This window comes from Sugiyamaella lignohabitans, chromosome C (genome assembly GCF_001640025.1).
Source record: "Sugiyamaella lignohabitans strain CBS 10342 chromosome C, complete sequence".
NCBI lineage: Eukaryota > Fungi > Ascomycota > Dipodascomycetes > Dipodascales > Trichomonascaceae > Sugiyamaella > Sugiyamaella lignohabitans.
In genome coordinates this window covers 2423617-2438618 of record NC_031671.1, presented here as the reverse complement: position 1 = coordinate 2438618, position 15002 = coordinate 2423617, and the positions used below count along the sequence as shown (strand labels likewise).

Genomic DNA, 15002 nt, shown 5'->3' with positions numbered 1-15002 from the left:
AAGAGCCTGCGAAATAAGGAGCTGATCACAGGATGATAAGTCTGTCAATGACTCGGCAGTAAGAACAGTTTGTGACAGGGTACCTGCAACTTCAGAATAGTCGTTGCTATCAGCGAAACCGCCTATCTCGTTTATAGTATTGATCAAGCTTAAAACAGTTCCTGTAGCGGTGCATGCAACCACAGTAACAACAGTTGTAGTTCCAGAACAGATCGTTTCAGCGGCACTCAGAGGGTGGCCAGTGGTTAATACCGGTGGTGATGATCCCATAGCTGAAGAGCTCACGGAGGTGGTGGAAGCAGAAGAGGTAGTAGAAGAAACAACAGATGAGGGGGCTAAAGAACTGACAGAAAAAATGGCGGAAGCTGAAGCTGACGAGGCAATGGGCGAGATAGTTGAGGATATTACCGAAGGCGGTACAGAAGAGCTAGCCGAAGAGACAGCCAACGCAACAGTGGAAGAAGCAGCCGAAGAAGAAACTGAGGTCGCGACGGAAGAAGCTTCGGAAGAAGTACCTGAAGAGACAGAAGAGGCGATCGATGAAGATGCAACTGAAGAGGAAGCTGAAGAGGCTGCCGAAGATACAAGTGAAGAGGCACCTGGGGAGACTGATGATGGAGCTGCTGAAGACGCAGTGGAGGATACAGACGAAGAAGAAACAGACGAGGCGGCTGAAGACACAGCTGAAGATACAGTTGAAGAAGCAAATGATGAGGCGACTGATGATGCAGCTGAAGGAGCAACTGAGGATGCAACGGACGAGGCGACTGAGGACGCAGTTGAAGAAGCAACTGGGAATGCAACGGAAGAAGCAGTCGACGAGGCGGCTGAGGACTGAGCTGAAGACATAGTTGAAGAAGCAACTAACGAGACGACTGAGGACTCAGTTGAAGAAGGAGCCGAGGGCGCCCCGGAAGAACCAGCCGACAAGACGACTGAGGACACAGCTGAAGAAGCAGCTGAGGAAGCAGCTGAAGAAGCGATTGAGGAAACAGCTGAGGAAGCAGCTGAGGAATCAACAGAAGAAGCAACTGAAGAGGCGACTGAAGATACATCTGAGGACACAGCCGAAGAAGCAGCTGAAGATGCAAAGGAAGAAGAGGCGGAGGATACGGAGGAAGTAGCTGACGAGGCGACTGAGGACACAGCTGATGAAGCAGCTGAGGACACAGCAGAGGATTCAACAGAAGAAGCGACTGAGGACACAGCTGAAGAAGCAGTAGAGGAAGCATCAGAGGAAGCAGCAGAGGAAGCAGCAGAGGAAGCAGCAGAGGAAGCAGCAGAGGAAGCAGCAGAGGAAGCAGCAGAGGAAGCAGCTGAAGAGGCAGCTGATGAAACAGATGATGAGGCGATTGAGGACACAGCAGAGGCTTCAACAGAAGAAGCAGCTGAAGAGGCGACTGACGTCACAGCTGAAGAAGCAGCAGAGGAAGCAGCAGAGGAAACAGCAGAGGAAGCAGCTGATGATTCAACAGAAGAAGCAGCTGAAGAGGCGACCGAGGACACATCTGAAGCAGCAGAGGAAGCAGCAGAGGAAGCAGCTGAAGATGCAGCTGATGAAACAGATGATGAGGCGATTGAGGATACAGCAGAGGCTTCAGCAGAAGAAGCAGCTGAAGAGGCGACTGACGACACAGCTGAAGAAGCAGCTGAGGAAACAGCAGAGGAAGCAGCTGAAGAGGCGACCGAGGACACATCTGAAGAAGCAGCAGAGGACACAGCAGAGGAAGCAGCTGATGATGCAACAGAAGAAGCAGCTGACGAAGCGACTGAGGAAACAGCTGACGAAGCGACTGAGGCCACATCTGAAGAAGCAGCTGAAGAAGCAGCTGAAGAAGCAGCTGAAGAAGCAGCTGAGGAAGCAGCTGATGAGGCGATTGAGGATACAGCAGAGGATTCAACAGAAGAAGCGGCTGAAGAGGCGACTGAGGACACAGCTGAAGAAGTAGCTGAGGATTCAACGGAAGAAGCTGATGACGAGGCGACTGATGATACAACGAGAGAAGAAGCTGACGAGGCAACTGAGGACATAGCTGAAGAAGCAGCTGAGGACGCAGCTGAGAACGCAGCTGAGGATTCAACGGAAGAAGCAGCCGACGAGGTGACTGAGGACACATCTGAGGACACAGCCGAAGATTCAACGGAAGAAGCCAGTGAGGACACATCTGAAGAAGCAGTAGAGGATGCAACGGAAGAAGCAAATGAAGAGGCGACTGAAGACACATCTGAGGACACAGTCGAAGAAGCAGCTGAAGATGCAACGGAAGAAGAAGCTGAGGATACAACGGAAGAAGCATCTGACGAAATATATGAAGAAGCAGCTGAAGAACCAACTGATGAGGTAGCTGCTGATGAAGCAACTGAGGACACAGTTGAGGAAGCACTTGAGCTACATGTCAGTCCACTGACAACGGTGTTACATTCCACGGAAGGACTTGCAACAGTCGAGATCATGCCTGCAAGAATACCTATCGTCGTATTGTAAAGCGTAATAAGCGTATTTATGACCCCTCCAAGATTTTGAAGAAGCACCAGTAGTGGATTGCTTAGTGAGCATGGAAAGTCCAGATCGGAAATCAAGCTTTCTAGTGCATCGTACATGGTTACAATAGCGTCGAGATCAGATGCGGACAACCCTTCGGTAATAAAGTTTCCAAGATCATGATTCATGTCCGTGATCAGAAGTGAAAGCGCTTGTTGAATAGTCACCTCGTCACAGGGTGAAAGGTCTGACAATGATTGAATCGTAGCGAGGGCCTGAACCAAAGTGCTGGATGCATCGTTGAAATCACCGCTTGTAAGTAGCTCACCGACATCATTAACAGTGTTTACTAATTCCAAAACAACACCAGTTGCAGTACATGCGATGACTGAAGTGACAGTAGAAGTGCCGGAGCAGACGGTTTCAGTAACGCTGATAGCTGCAACTGGATCACTTGCTACGACAACCGAAGATACAGGTGAAGAAGGAGCTAGTGATGCAACGGAAGAAGCATCTGACGAAATACCTGAAGAAGCAACAGAAGAAACAACTGATGAGGTGGCTGCTGAGGAAATGGATGAAGCTGCGGAGGTAGCCGGCGAGGACACAGTGGAGGAAATACTTGAGATACACGTCAATCCGCTGACCACTGTGTTACATACCACGGAAGGACTTGAAATAGTGGAAATCTTGCCTGCAAGAATACCTGTCGTCGTATTGTACAGCGTGATAAGTGTATTTATGACCCCTCCCAAAGTTTCAAGAAGAGCAAGGAGTGGATTAGTGAGCGAGCATGGAAAGTCCAGTATTGAAATCAAGTTTTCCAACGCATTGAATATGGTTACAATTGAATCAAGATTGGCAGCCGATAAGCCCTCAGTGAGGAAGTTACCTAAGTCGCTAGAAAGCTCAGAGATAAGCTGCGAAAGAGCCTCTTGGATTGTGGCCTCGTCACATGGGGATAATGTACCGAGAGATTGAACAGTGCTCACTGCCTGGGTGAGAGTGCTGGCTGTATCAGTAAAATCACCCTTACTAACGAGCTGGCTAGCATCATTAATAGTTGTAACTAAGTTCAAAACGGCACCAGTGGGGGAAGGACATGAAACTATCGAAGTAGCGGCGGCAGTACCAGAGCAGGTAGTCTCAGTAATAGTGACACCAACTGCAGTCGCTGCAGAAGTAGTAACAGAGCTGCTTCTGGTAGTGGGAGGAGGGCCGCCACCGCCACCACCACCATGACCTCCGCTTATTACGATGAGATTAACCTTCAAATGATTAGAGCCAGTGGTAGTAGAAGAGCTTGTAGATGAGCAGGCTCCATTATTGGAAGGAATAGTAGGAGTCGATGGTAGTATTACTGAATACTGACTTGCGGCCACTGCTAGACCAGCATTGACATCTGAGAAATCTATTACAGCATTGGGAAGAGCAGAGCAATCTAGTATTTCATACAACTGCTCCTCTAATCCTGCAGACAAAGATTGAAGTTGTTGTAGATCTTGGGAAATAAATGAAGGAGCGATCGAAGCGACAAGACCGCTAGAAAAAGTTGGATACTTTTCAGAAAGCTGTTGAACTAAACCCACAATCTCCACAGTTGCATACCCAAGCCCGTCTACTACTGCGACACTGTCACAAGTGGAGATTAGAGAAGGAATGCCATTAGCGACATTCACAGCAGAATCAAAGAGCGATAACAGGTTTGCAGCACCTGTTTCGATACTCTGGATACCATCAGTATCACCATTATTGGTAAACAAAGCGACTTGAGAGCTTAAAGAAGAAGCATCAGAAGAAACTGCTTCAAAAGCGTTTATTAACGATTTGATATTACTAGTAGGAGTTGGACATTGTCCATAGACACCTGTAGCCAGCCCTAGAGCAGCAATTACCCAGGAACTGGACCGTACCGGTTGTACCATGACAATGAGAGGTTCCGATGATTGTTTGACCTGACTTTGACCCTTGAACCACCATTATGGATTTATATATATATATATATAATGTATGTAGCTAAATGGCTGTAAAGAACTGAGAGTATTCTTCGAGAGTGCTTGATTCAAATGTAAAGAGTGAGACAGGCGTGACACTAGTGGTTGATCTATGCATATATGCACGAATGCACGAATGCTAAATCTATCGATCGTTCTAACCGTTTATCGTCTTCCATACGTGGACCATTGTCAAATTAGTGTGAGTTAATTAACGAAGTAAAATTCGGGTTTCAAATTCAATATACACGTATCATTCAGAGAGAATAGAAACAGAATATAAATATGATTCGAATTTGCGAATTTCGAGATGGTTACAAACAGACCACTGTTCACTGTTCTAGTGGGATGATCATAGAGTACTTTTCGAGTGAATTTAACCGCGTCGACTCTGTTCTGCACAAAATCGGATAAGAAGCCGGTCTTACAATGCAAATTACTGACAGGAAAATCCGGATTTTTCTTGTTCTCACCTGACAAACTCGGGACGGCGCTTGGCTACACTGCAGTTTCTAGACAAAACTTCCCGCTGCAGAAAGATCTGCCGGTGACAATCAACGGCCAGAACGCCCTTAGAGCCCTCGAAACGGCCAACATGTCGCAGATAAGGATAAACAATGCAAGCCAAATTCGAACTAAGTTTTGGAATCTGTCCCGCATTTTTACTGATCTGCAGATTCTTGCATTGCTGCTCTTTGCCCCAGACCCTGAGTGGGCCCGTGCTGCAGCTCTCCGCCTTTGTAAGTCGGCTGACATTTCGCTCTTTGTTAGTCGAGTTAAGTTCTTTAGCTACCATTAGCAACATTAGTGCCTCCGTAGTAGAAAATGAGAATAAACCAGCACCACCCCAGTATCTTTTTCCGCCGGTTCACCATAGATTTATAATATAATATGGATACTATTTTTAGTCTCTATAATATTATTTCTGAAGAAAAAGACAAAATTGTAATGGACATTAGCAGATAAGATTCAACAACGATGGTGTTTATCCGAAGGTAAATGGCCAGATGAGGAAGGGATATAGCAAATCGGGAGGTCGGGGGCTGAGAGGAATTCACCCCACAATCTATTTTCGTAATTCGACAAACCATCCAATAAGCACCGACCTCGTACAGCAGACACAGGAGTTTTCGCCTTTTGATGGCTAGTCTTTATTTCTTGATTAGAAGCGCATCTTTGATTTTGAAATTAATACACCAATAGCGTTAGCAATGACCATTCTAAGATTAAGCTTGATTGGTAAATAGTTAATCTTCAACGGGAGGTGCGCATTGCATATGCAGTATGTACATTATGAATCTTAAAAAATTATAATGCCCACAGTTGCCCATTTTAACCGCTTATGATCATCGGGATAGTTTAGGAAGGGATCGGACGTCTTGAATGGCACTGTTTATTTTATTAAAGCATTCTTATACGTTAGTGTGACCCGCCACTGCACTGAGGCATGGCAGCACTATTTACACAATGTGTAAAGCGAACCAATGTTGCTTTGCGGGTGGCCCTACTCAATGCTGTAATGTGGCGACCCTACATACCTCCCTCCAGTGGTCCGGGTTTACGGACGTATACAGGACGCGGACATCAGTTCAGTACATAAAAAATAAATGTAGCTAACCAAGAAAGTATTCTACCGAATAAGGGTCAATATCTATGCGACAGATCAAGCATCTCACGAACTTGAACGAGAGTCCTGGGTGTAAGCAACCGACTCGAGCGAAGCGAGAGGAGCAATGGGGTCTGGGGCAACGCCCCAGCCGCCGGAGGCAACAAGACCGTAATAATTATATGTGCGATGGTTTGCATATAAGCTCTATTTTAGGAATCGATAATAATAATAATAACGATGGCTTTGTATAATGTAGACCAATGTGCCGTGAGCATATTTTGATGGCTCTTTGCCAGGCTCATGCATTGATATTTACATAGTAGGTCGAGATATGTTGCTTGAGGCAGACGGTAATGACGAATGCAGCATAGACCGGTAGGTAGCAGCGCCGTTTAAATGAAAATCAATAGCATATGATCATCCAGTGCAATGAAATGAAAAAAAATATAAGGCTTGGACGATGTAATAATTGCGTTACAAGTGGTATAGTATACCGCCTGTGTTGACCACAAACTTGAAGATACAAAGCAGCCTAGGGTAATTTCATGCAATCTAAGAGCGAGAGGAAAAGAAATACTGAGTTATCCCAACTAGTACAGACCGACACTATTTGTGAAAGCAGTGCTGACGCTGCGAAGATCGTCATCCAGCGAGTCATGGTCATCGCCATCCTCGGGATTTTCAAAGAGTTGAGCCACTCGCTCGCTCATACTGTTGCCAAGAGCTCTGTTTTGAAGGTCCAACGAAGGTTCCCCGCCCGGTTCACGACCAGGCCATTCATTTTGAACCTCATAACCCTGTGAGAATATCATTGGTAAGTTGCTGCCAATTGGACCAGAGATACTTTCAATAGCAGATGGAGCAGAAATGATACTAGAAGCGTCATCTGTAGAAGCACCAAATGGTGCAGAGAAGTTTCTGTAGGGGTCAAGAGAAGGCATGCCGCGGTTTCCGAATTCGGCCTCAATGTTCCTTCTGGCACGATAAGGCATTCTGGGCTTGGAAAGAGGAATCATACTCTTTTGGAGATTGTTCAAAGTACCCTCGACAAGACAGCCTCGTTGGCGGAAGTGGTTTAACAAGTGAGACCACAGCGAGTTCTTCGATAAAACTCGAGGGTTACCCAATAGAACAAGACCATACTTGGCTCTTGTGATAGCAACGTTAAGACGACGGGGGTCACTTAAGAAACCAATACCTTGATGGTCATTGGAACGAACACAAGTGAGAATAATATAATCCTTTTCACGACCCTGGAAAGCGTCCACAGACTCAATTTCAACTTCTCGGTACAGCTGTTGATTCATTTCTCCTGCTGAAACCATGTATTGCTTGAGATAAGTACGCTGTCCTTCGTATGGAGTAATAACACCAATCTGCGAAGGACTGACTCCAGCCTTGAAGAAACGACTAATCAACTTTTCACAGCTGGCCGCTTCAGATCTATTCAAGTAACTGAGACCCGATGAGGAAATCTCTTCCTGACCCAAGTTACACCAGAACATCATAGGAGTCTCAGCAACAGGCCAGGGGAAATCATCTTGGGGACGAACTCTTTCCTCAGTAGTCACACCGTTCTGCAAACTTCCCTCGTAAAACATGTTACTAGGGAATAAACTGAGACTTGGGTGCATACGATATTGAACAGTAAGTCGAATGGGTTTATGACCAAGCACAATCAGCCTCTCAAAAAGCGACTTAGACAGTCCGGCCTTGGCTACTCTTCTGTTGGTTACCACGGGACCCAGTTGCTGGTGATCACCAACAAGAACAAGCTGTTTACATCCGTGTACAATAGGAATTAAACACTCCGGCTCGGTGGCTTGAGTACTTTCGTCAATAAGAGCAGTGCGGAATCTTTTGCTCTTCAGTCTGGCGTCTCCAGCTCCGGAACATGTACAGCAAATGACATCGGCATTTTCAATAATCCGTCTCTCAGCAGCCTTCATCAATTTGGTATACTTCTTCTCATCTGCAACATTGAGTTCGCCTAATTCGTTCTTGAGCTCCATCAGCTTCAAAAGTTCGGTGTTTTTCTTATCTTGAGCCACCTTGTTATGAAGCGTCAAATGGTCCACGTTACTGCTAAGATGTTCTCTGGTACGAGCAGTCATACGAACCACATTCAACCCAGTTTTCTCCAATCTCTCAGCAAGTTGATCAACTACAACGTTCGAAGGAGCACATGCCAAGACAGGTTCTTTGGTGATTTTAACCAAGTGATACACAATAGTAGTAGACACGACAGTTTTACCAGTACCAGGAGGACCTTGAATCAGCGATAAAGGCATCTGCAGCACTGACTTGACAGCGTTCTGCTGAGAGGCATTCAATTCAGCAATACCTGGAGCAGATAATACTCTGGGAACATTAACATGCAACTGCAAAGACTCAATATCATGGCCCAAAAGCTTATGGTAGATATAACCACTGACTGAAGTTTCTTCGGTAGCAAATCGTGTCAACGCCTGTTGAGTACGGTAGTACGTAGTGTTGGACCAGACAAACTCAACTGAGTAGTCGGTGGTATACTCAGTGGGAGGAGGCACATGACTAGACCTGAGCTCAACCGTAACCTCATCAGACACTCCATCAGGAATCTTAACAACGTAACCATTTGATTCCCAAGCCTTGCCACCTTCATATTTAACTCTGATTTCATCTCCAAGAGAAATCTTGATATCAGACAGATCCAGCTTGTTGAGTACGAATGAAACCAAATGTCTCTTACTCAAACCAAGATCCCAACTAACCGTGACATCAGTTTGAGTCTGCGATTCAACAAGCCTTTTATCATATTCAGCCTCAACTTTAACAAGTGGACTAAAACATCTTTGATATTCATAAGCATCGTCATAACGAAGAGCTACTGGAGCGATTTCAATCTCTTCTTCATCAAATTTAGAACTATCTGAGAGCTTGGCATTAACATTAACCCTCCATAACTCCTCTAATTTCAATATCTCATTAGGTGAAATATGTCTGGCCTTGAGCTGCTCCTTTTCAGAAGGAACTGTCACAAGCCACGAAAGCAAACTTCTCTCTTCAATAAGAGGCTGCCATTCCGCAGTGTCCCAGTTGACACCTCCGGCTCCACCACCGCTTCCTCCGCCAGAAGCACACGGGTGTCTACACAGAATCACCACCACAGTCTCACTTTTAGCACTGATAAATCCCAATAAAAACACATTCTTACTTCCACAGTTGTAGCACTCCAAAGTCGTGTCTCCGAGCTCGCTTTCCGGGTGCAGAGCAACAATCTTGTGTCTCGATCTCACCAAATGCGTCACAATGTGCGAACTCGACGTGTTTCCTCTCGAGTTACAAAACCACTTTTTACATGTCACACACTTGACAACTGATGATGGGTTATGGATTCCACAGTAGCTGGTATCTGTTAGTTTCTATTCTAGAGACTTTTGCCTCCGGCGGCTGGGGCTCCGCCCCAGACCCCGATGCTCCTCTCGCTTCGCTCGAGTCGGGCTGGGGGGATCCACTATGTCAATACTTACGAGCAAGCGTGTTCTGGGAGCGTGCTCTCATCAAACTCGATCTCGTCTTCGAAAACACTCTCGCTATCGAGGAAATTGCTTGTTGTGGCAGCAGCATAAGCACCTGCTGCTGGGCCATTGATATCATGGAAATGGTTACCATTGGCACCGTATCCATGGCCGTTTGATCCTTCGCCAATAGCACCCAGGTGGTTGATTCCATCACCTCCTCGTCCACTAATTAGCGACAATGTATCGTTATCATCTCCCAAATCGGTTCCAAGGGTCGTGGATTCGCCATCGTCGTCCGAGTCTCGTCGTCTACGTGCCCCATTAGCACCCCTGATACCACTGCTACGTCCTTGGTATAGCACATCAGAGGTAATTGATTGCACATCGGAGTCGACTTCAAACTGGTTTCCCAGATGTGAAAACGAATCCATTCTGGACTATTTGAATTTTTCTATCGAATTTTGTTTTCTTTCGAAGTTTAATAAGCCTCTTCTCCATACACTACACAGTCACGCTATGATTTGGCTGATTACCAGTCTGAACTTTGGGTACTTTTCTTGACCAAGCCAGTTTGGATCCAGTCTGTGTTCTTTCGTTCCTTCTGGACGAAATAATAAGAAAGAAGCTCAAAAGTTGGCTTTTACTTTCTTCACTCAAGCATTCGCCTCAGCGATTATATGTTGATATGTAGTACGTATATGCGCCTGTAAAAAAACACTGCAGTTTCATACCGCAAAATGTCCCCTGATCCCAAACCCTTCTCAAGATATGCGATCGATACTCACCACCAAAAATAATTAAATGATATGGTTACAACTTCAAAAAATTAGGTGTTTTATTTGCAAAATAATCTGAACAGAAGATAAATGGTCTGTAGTCTCTTAATTTAATTTTGCTGCTCTAGAAAATCTCTGCTGTTTGTCAGTGTAGTTCTATTAATAATTCATATTCGGAGTGGGAGCTTCAGTGAGTTGATATAGAACACACGTGATTTATAATTAATAAGTGAAATATCTGATAATTATGTGTTTGGAACCAGCTCTGAGTGTTGGAATTGATATATAGACATCTAGCTAAAATATATATAATAACCGCAATTGTTATCATTTATTTGGGATATTTCAACTTTTCAACTAATTAATAAATATTAATCCTACATTTTATTCTCATAAATTGTCGTTCTCTTTACTCTTCACTTTCGACATTAGTGATAATGGCATATTGTGATAATCAGAGGTTTTATCATGCAGGCACTGGCCGATCTTTAAATATAATTAGATGCCTAACCCTGAAAAATATCTGAAAGAATTCCAGAACGCCGGTCGTGAACCTCAGTTAGTTAATCAACCACAAGCAAAATGGTAAGAAAAAAACCAGAACAAGCCATAAATTTCTTGTTACAGTTTCTGAACGATAGAATATGGCATAAAGGATGGATATGAACAAAGTACTAACGTAATTTCCAGATTCGCAGGCAGGCTAGAGAAAGAAGAGAGTACCTTTACAGGAAGTCGGTACAACTACAAGAAGCAACATTAGCACAAAAGAGACAAAAGTTAAGAGCAGCATTAGCATCTGGTAAAAGTCTACCTAAAGAAGTTGCTGATGATGATCAACTACAAAAAGATTTCCGATTCGACGAGTCATTAAATGAAGAAATCGATGACGAATATTCAGCATTAAGTGGAATTCAAGATCCCAAAGTTATAGTCACAACCAGTCGAGATCCCAGTACAAGACTTAGTCAGTTTGCGAAAGAAGTCAAGCTGCTGTTTCCAACTGGTATCAGATTAAACCGTGGTGGTACTATTCTGCCATCATTGGTATCAGCATGTCAAAGCTCTGGATCCACCGACCTGATTTTACTGCATGAACACCGTGGTGTCCCCACAGCACTGACCGTTTCCCATTTCCCACACGGACCCACAGCCTCATTTTCACTTCATAATGTTGTTCTTCGTCACGACATTCTAAATTCGGGCAACCAATCTGAAGCTTATCCACACATCATCTTCGAGAATTTCACATCGCCTCTCGGAAAACGAGTAGTGCAAGTCCTAAAACACCTGTTCCCTCCCGGAGTCAAGAAAGACAGCTCACGAGTCATCACATTTGCCAACAACGGCGACTACATCAGCGTGCGTCAACACGTCTATGTTCGCACCCGAGAGTCTGTTGAGCTCGCAGAAGTCGGTCCTCGATTCGAGATGAAACTCTACGAACTCCGTCTTGGCACCGTCGACAACAAAGACGCCGATGTCGAATGGAGACACAGAGGTTTCATCCGCACGGCCAACAAGAAGGATTATTTGTAACCTGTATTATTTATAGACCTCCTAATATTTTCTCATCGGGTCCTGCCTCCGGCGGCTGGGGCTGCGCCCCAGACCCCCTGGCTCCTCTCGCTGCGCTCGAGTCGGGCTTCGAGAGACCCAGATGCTACCAAGCCCCCACGAGAACGACTCGAGCGGAGCGAGAGAAACCAGGGGGCCTGGGGCGCAGCCCCAGCCGCCGGAGGCATTGCCCGTTGGCGTAAATAAATATATTCGTAGCATACAAATTAAAGAAACGAGGGCCAAGAATGTAAAAGGGCCGGTGATGACGGGGCGTCATACTTTTATGCCAGCTGGCTGGTGATCTCGCCGGTGTTGTAACGGATGGTTTCGTCCATGGAGCGTACTACGAGGCCAGGGTCGTCTTCGAGCTCGAACTCCTCGGGCGCCAGAATGAACTCTTCAGACCCGGCGAGCGCTTCCGCTGATTCGATGGTTCGGAGAGAGTGGGGAGACCCCGCAAACCCGTCTGCGAACGGCTTGGATCGCGGACTGGAGGGCGAAGAGGCCGAAAATGAGGCCTTATTGGGGTGTGGAGTGTGTTCTGAAGTAACGATGTCGGCAAAAGAACAGAAACTGAGAACGTGGCGGTCGCCATTAGAGGGACTATTTGATGCCGGCTGTGGAACTGGAATGCTATTAGAATGGTTGTTAGCGGTACCATCGCCCTCTGAAACCGTGGGGTGTTGTTTGGAGCTGTTACTAGCACCAGACACGGCAATTCCAATTACTGGTGGAGCACCCAAGTTTCGAAGTCCAAGACCTCCATTAGAAGAATTAGGTCCAGAAGATCCAGTGCTGGTGCCATTAGAGTTGAACTGGTGCTGGTTCAAGTGTGACCGAGTGGGTGATGATTGAGATGGCGATGACAAACCAGCAGGAAGGGGACTGTTTTCGTCTTGGCTGCTGTGATGGTGGTAACCGCCGCTGGATATACTTCGTGTTCTGGCAGCAGACCCGGGCGATAAAGACACAATTTCAATCATGTTAGGATCCAAAGAAGAGTCTGTGATGGCGGTTGTCGAAGCATCCAGCACTGGAGGAATGTAGTCTTCACTGTGGTAGTGAGAAGGAATTTTGTCGTCATTTCCAATAGTGAAATCCTGTACAGACCGCTCGAATATCAAAGATGAAGAGGGTGAAGACAGTCTTGGTGATTCTACAACTGAACCTGGTTCATGAAGTGGAGAGAGCGAATTCTCTCTGGTAGGAGGATTCTGTCTGAAATGATTAGGTGGTGATATAGTCGAGATGGGTGGTAGTTTATTGTGAATTGATGTTGACACTGGTACTGAAGGTGGAGGTGTCACTTGTTTAACCCCTCGTGATAAAGATCCGTCGTGGTTAGAAGATGTAATTGCCGGGATGGTAGATCCAGTCGCAGTGGTAAGCACCACAGGTTCACCAGAAATTGCTGAGTGAGTGCCATTAGGTATATGTGGAATGCTTGAAAAATTACTTGATGCAGTCACTGTTTCTGGCTGGTGCAACTGCGACTGTGATTCAATGGCTGATGGTTGCGGTTGCGTCTCAATTATAGTAGGTTCGCTGGACGCAGTGGCAGAATCTCCAGAAGAGTACGGTAAGGTGCCTGCACCTGATGAATGGTCGTTCTGCGATTGTTCGTGTTCATAAGAACCGACTTCAGGCTGACGCTGGTCTCCAGTTGGTACAGATTCGGTCTCTGAGTTGAGACCATCAGGTAAAGTAGTTGTCGATGATAATTGTGGTGGTACAGTAGTCGCTGATTCCACAGTTTCTTGCTGGTTATGCAAAGTACTGTTTGCAATTCCCGTAGTTATTTCATTCTCTTGACCAGAAATATCTCGGCCATTGCTACTTAAAAGTTCAGGGTCATTGTGCAGTTTATCAGAATCAGCTCTGAAAATGAACCCACCATCAGTTTCAAAAGTGCCAGGACTGGTCTTATGACGAGGCAAAATCATGCTCAATCTACTCAGCCTCCTTCTCATATTCGAAGACGTTGATGATAACGAGGTCGAACTCATTGTTTTGCTTCGAGGGCTCAATACTGGAACCTTCGGCAGAGATGTGGTACTGGTAGAAGGGGCACTCAAAGCGCCCGTACGTTCACTGCCATTGCCATACCCTCCTACACCGTTTCCAATACCATTTCCATTTCCATTTCCGTTGCTATTTGACCCAGCTCCAAGACCAAAACTGCCACCGTTGGCGCTGACGACCGAATTGGCAGACAGAGACGGTGACCGGCCTGAACTAGACGGTGATCTGCTGCTGCTGCTTCCATTAGTAACTGGTGGAGGGTTCAAACTCAACAGCGATTCAATAGTAAACGAGCCTGTGGCTGTAGGAACTGCCGTAGCCACTGTAGTAGAGCTCTTACGACTGGCTGGATGATAATTGTCAGAAGTATGCTGGACTCTTGCAGCAGACTGAAGAGCCGCCTCTTCCTCATACGACAGAGGCTCATCCTCTATTCACTCTGTTAGTACACACCGTTCTTGTGGGTGCAGCCTCCGGCGGCTGGGGCTCTGCCCCAGAGCCCGTGGCTCCTCTCGCTACGCTCGAGTCGGGCGTCCGGGATTCCGGGGATCACGCAATACTTCATAAACACAACCCCTAAAACACCACACATCGCACAGTGGTCGGCTGCTCAGAACCCCCCCTTAAATCCACTCACCCTCGAGCATATGATCGACCTCGTCCTTCTCCTGACGCTTCGAGTTCTTTCTCCACCGCCATAGCCCCATGATGACTTCACAAGCACAACGCTCGATATCCCTTTAACTTCAGGTCTCTTTAGCAGAACCTGCTACGTCAATCGTGACCCCTTAAGTCTGTCTCACAATTCACACTTCCCTGAAACTCAGAACCTTGTCTCGTTAGTTACCCAGATCTAAAAGCTGGGACGGGCCAGTGCCTCCGGCGGCTGGGGCTCTGCCCCAGACCCCGTAGCTCCTGCTTCGCAGGAGACTGCTAAGACCGTCGACGAAAACGACTCGAGCGAAGCGAGAGGAGCAGCGGGGTCTGGGGCGGAGCCCCAGCCGCCGGAGGCACACCCCCCTGCCACGCCAGGTGAAGCGAGCTGGTACTTACAGG

At 46.4% G+C, this 15002-nt stretch overlaps 4 protein-coding genes across 4 annotated transcripts; 2 read left to right on the top strand and 2 right to left on the bottom strand.

Moving 5' to 3' along the window:
* Positions 1-355: 355 nt before the first annotated feature.
* On the top strand, positions 356-2485 carry AWJ20_4490 (S-antigen, putative; the record flags this gene model as incomplete). Its single annotated transcript, XM_018881565.1, has 2 exons — positions 356-814; positions 881-2485. 2 exons carry the CDS (start codon positions 356-358, stop codon positions 2483-2485), a joined length of 2064 nt encoding a protein of 687 aa, XP_018734146.1.
* A 4190-nt stretch (positions 2486-6675) lies between these two features.
* NAM7 (ATP-dependent RNA helicase NAM7) lies at positions 6676-10019 on the bottom strand (the record flags this gene model as incomplete). The annotated part of the gene is made up of 2 exons (XM_018881563.1): positions 6676-9358; positions 9598-10019. 2 exons carry the CDS (start codon positions 10017-10019, stop codon positions 6676-6678), a joined length of 3105 nt encoding a protein of 1034 aa, XP_018734145.1.
* Positions 10020-10946: 927 nt separating this feature from the next.
* IMP4 (Imp4p) lies at positions 10947-11903 on the top strand (the record flags this gene model as incomplete). Its single annotated transcript, XM_018881562.1, has 2 exons — positions 10947-10949; positions 11055-11903. 2 exons carry the CDS (start codon positions 10947-10949, stop codon positions 11901-11903), a joined length of 852 nt encoding a protein of 283 aa, XP_018734144.1.
* Positions 11904-12205: 302 nt separating this feature from the next.
* Positions 12206-13894, bottom strand: AWJ20_4487 (uncharacterized protein; the record flags this gene model as incomplete). The annotated part of the gene is made up of 1 exon (XM_018881561.1): positions 12206-13894. The coding sequence occupies one exon, from the start codon at positions 13892-13894 to the stop codon at positions 12206-12208; it is 1689 nt and encodes a 562-aa protein (XP_018734143.1).
* Between the last annotated feature and the right edge of the window lie 1108 nt (positions 13895-15002).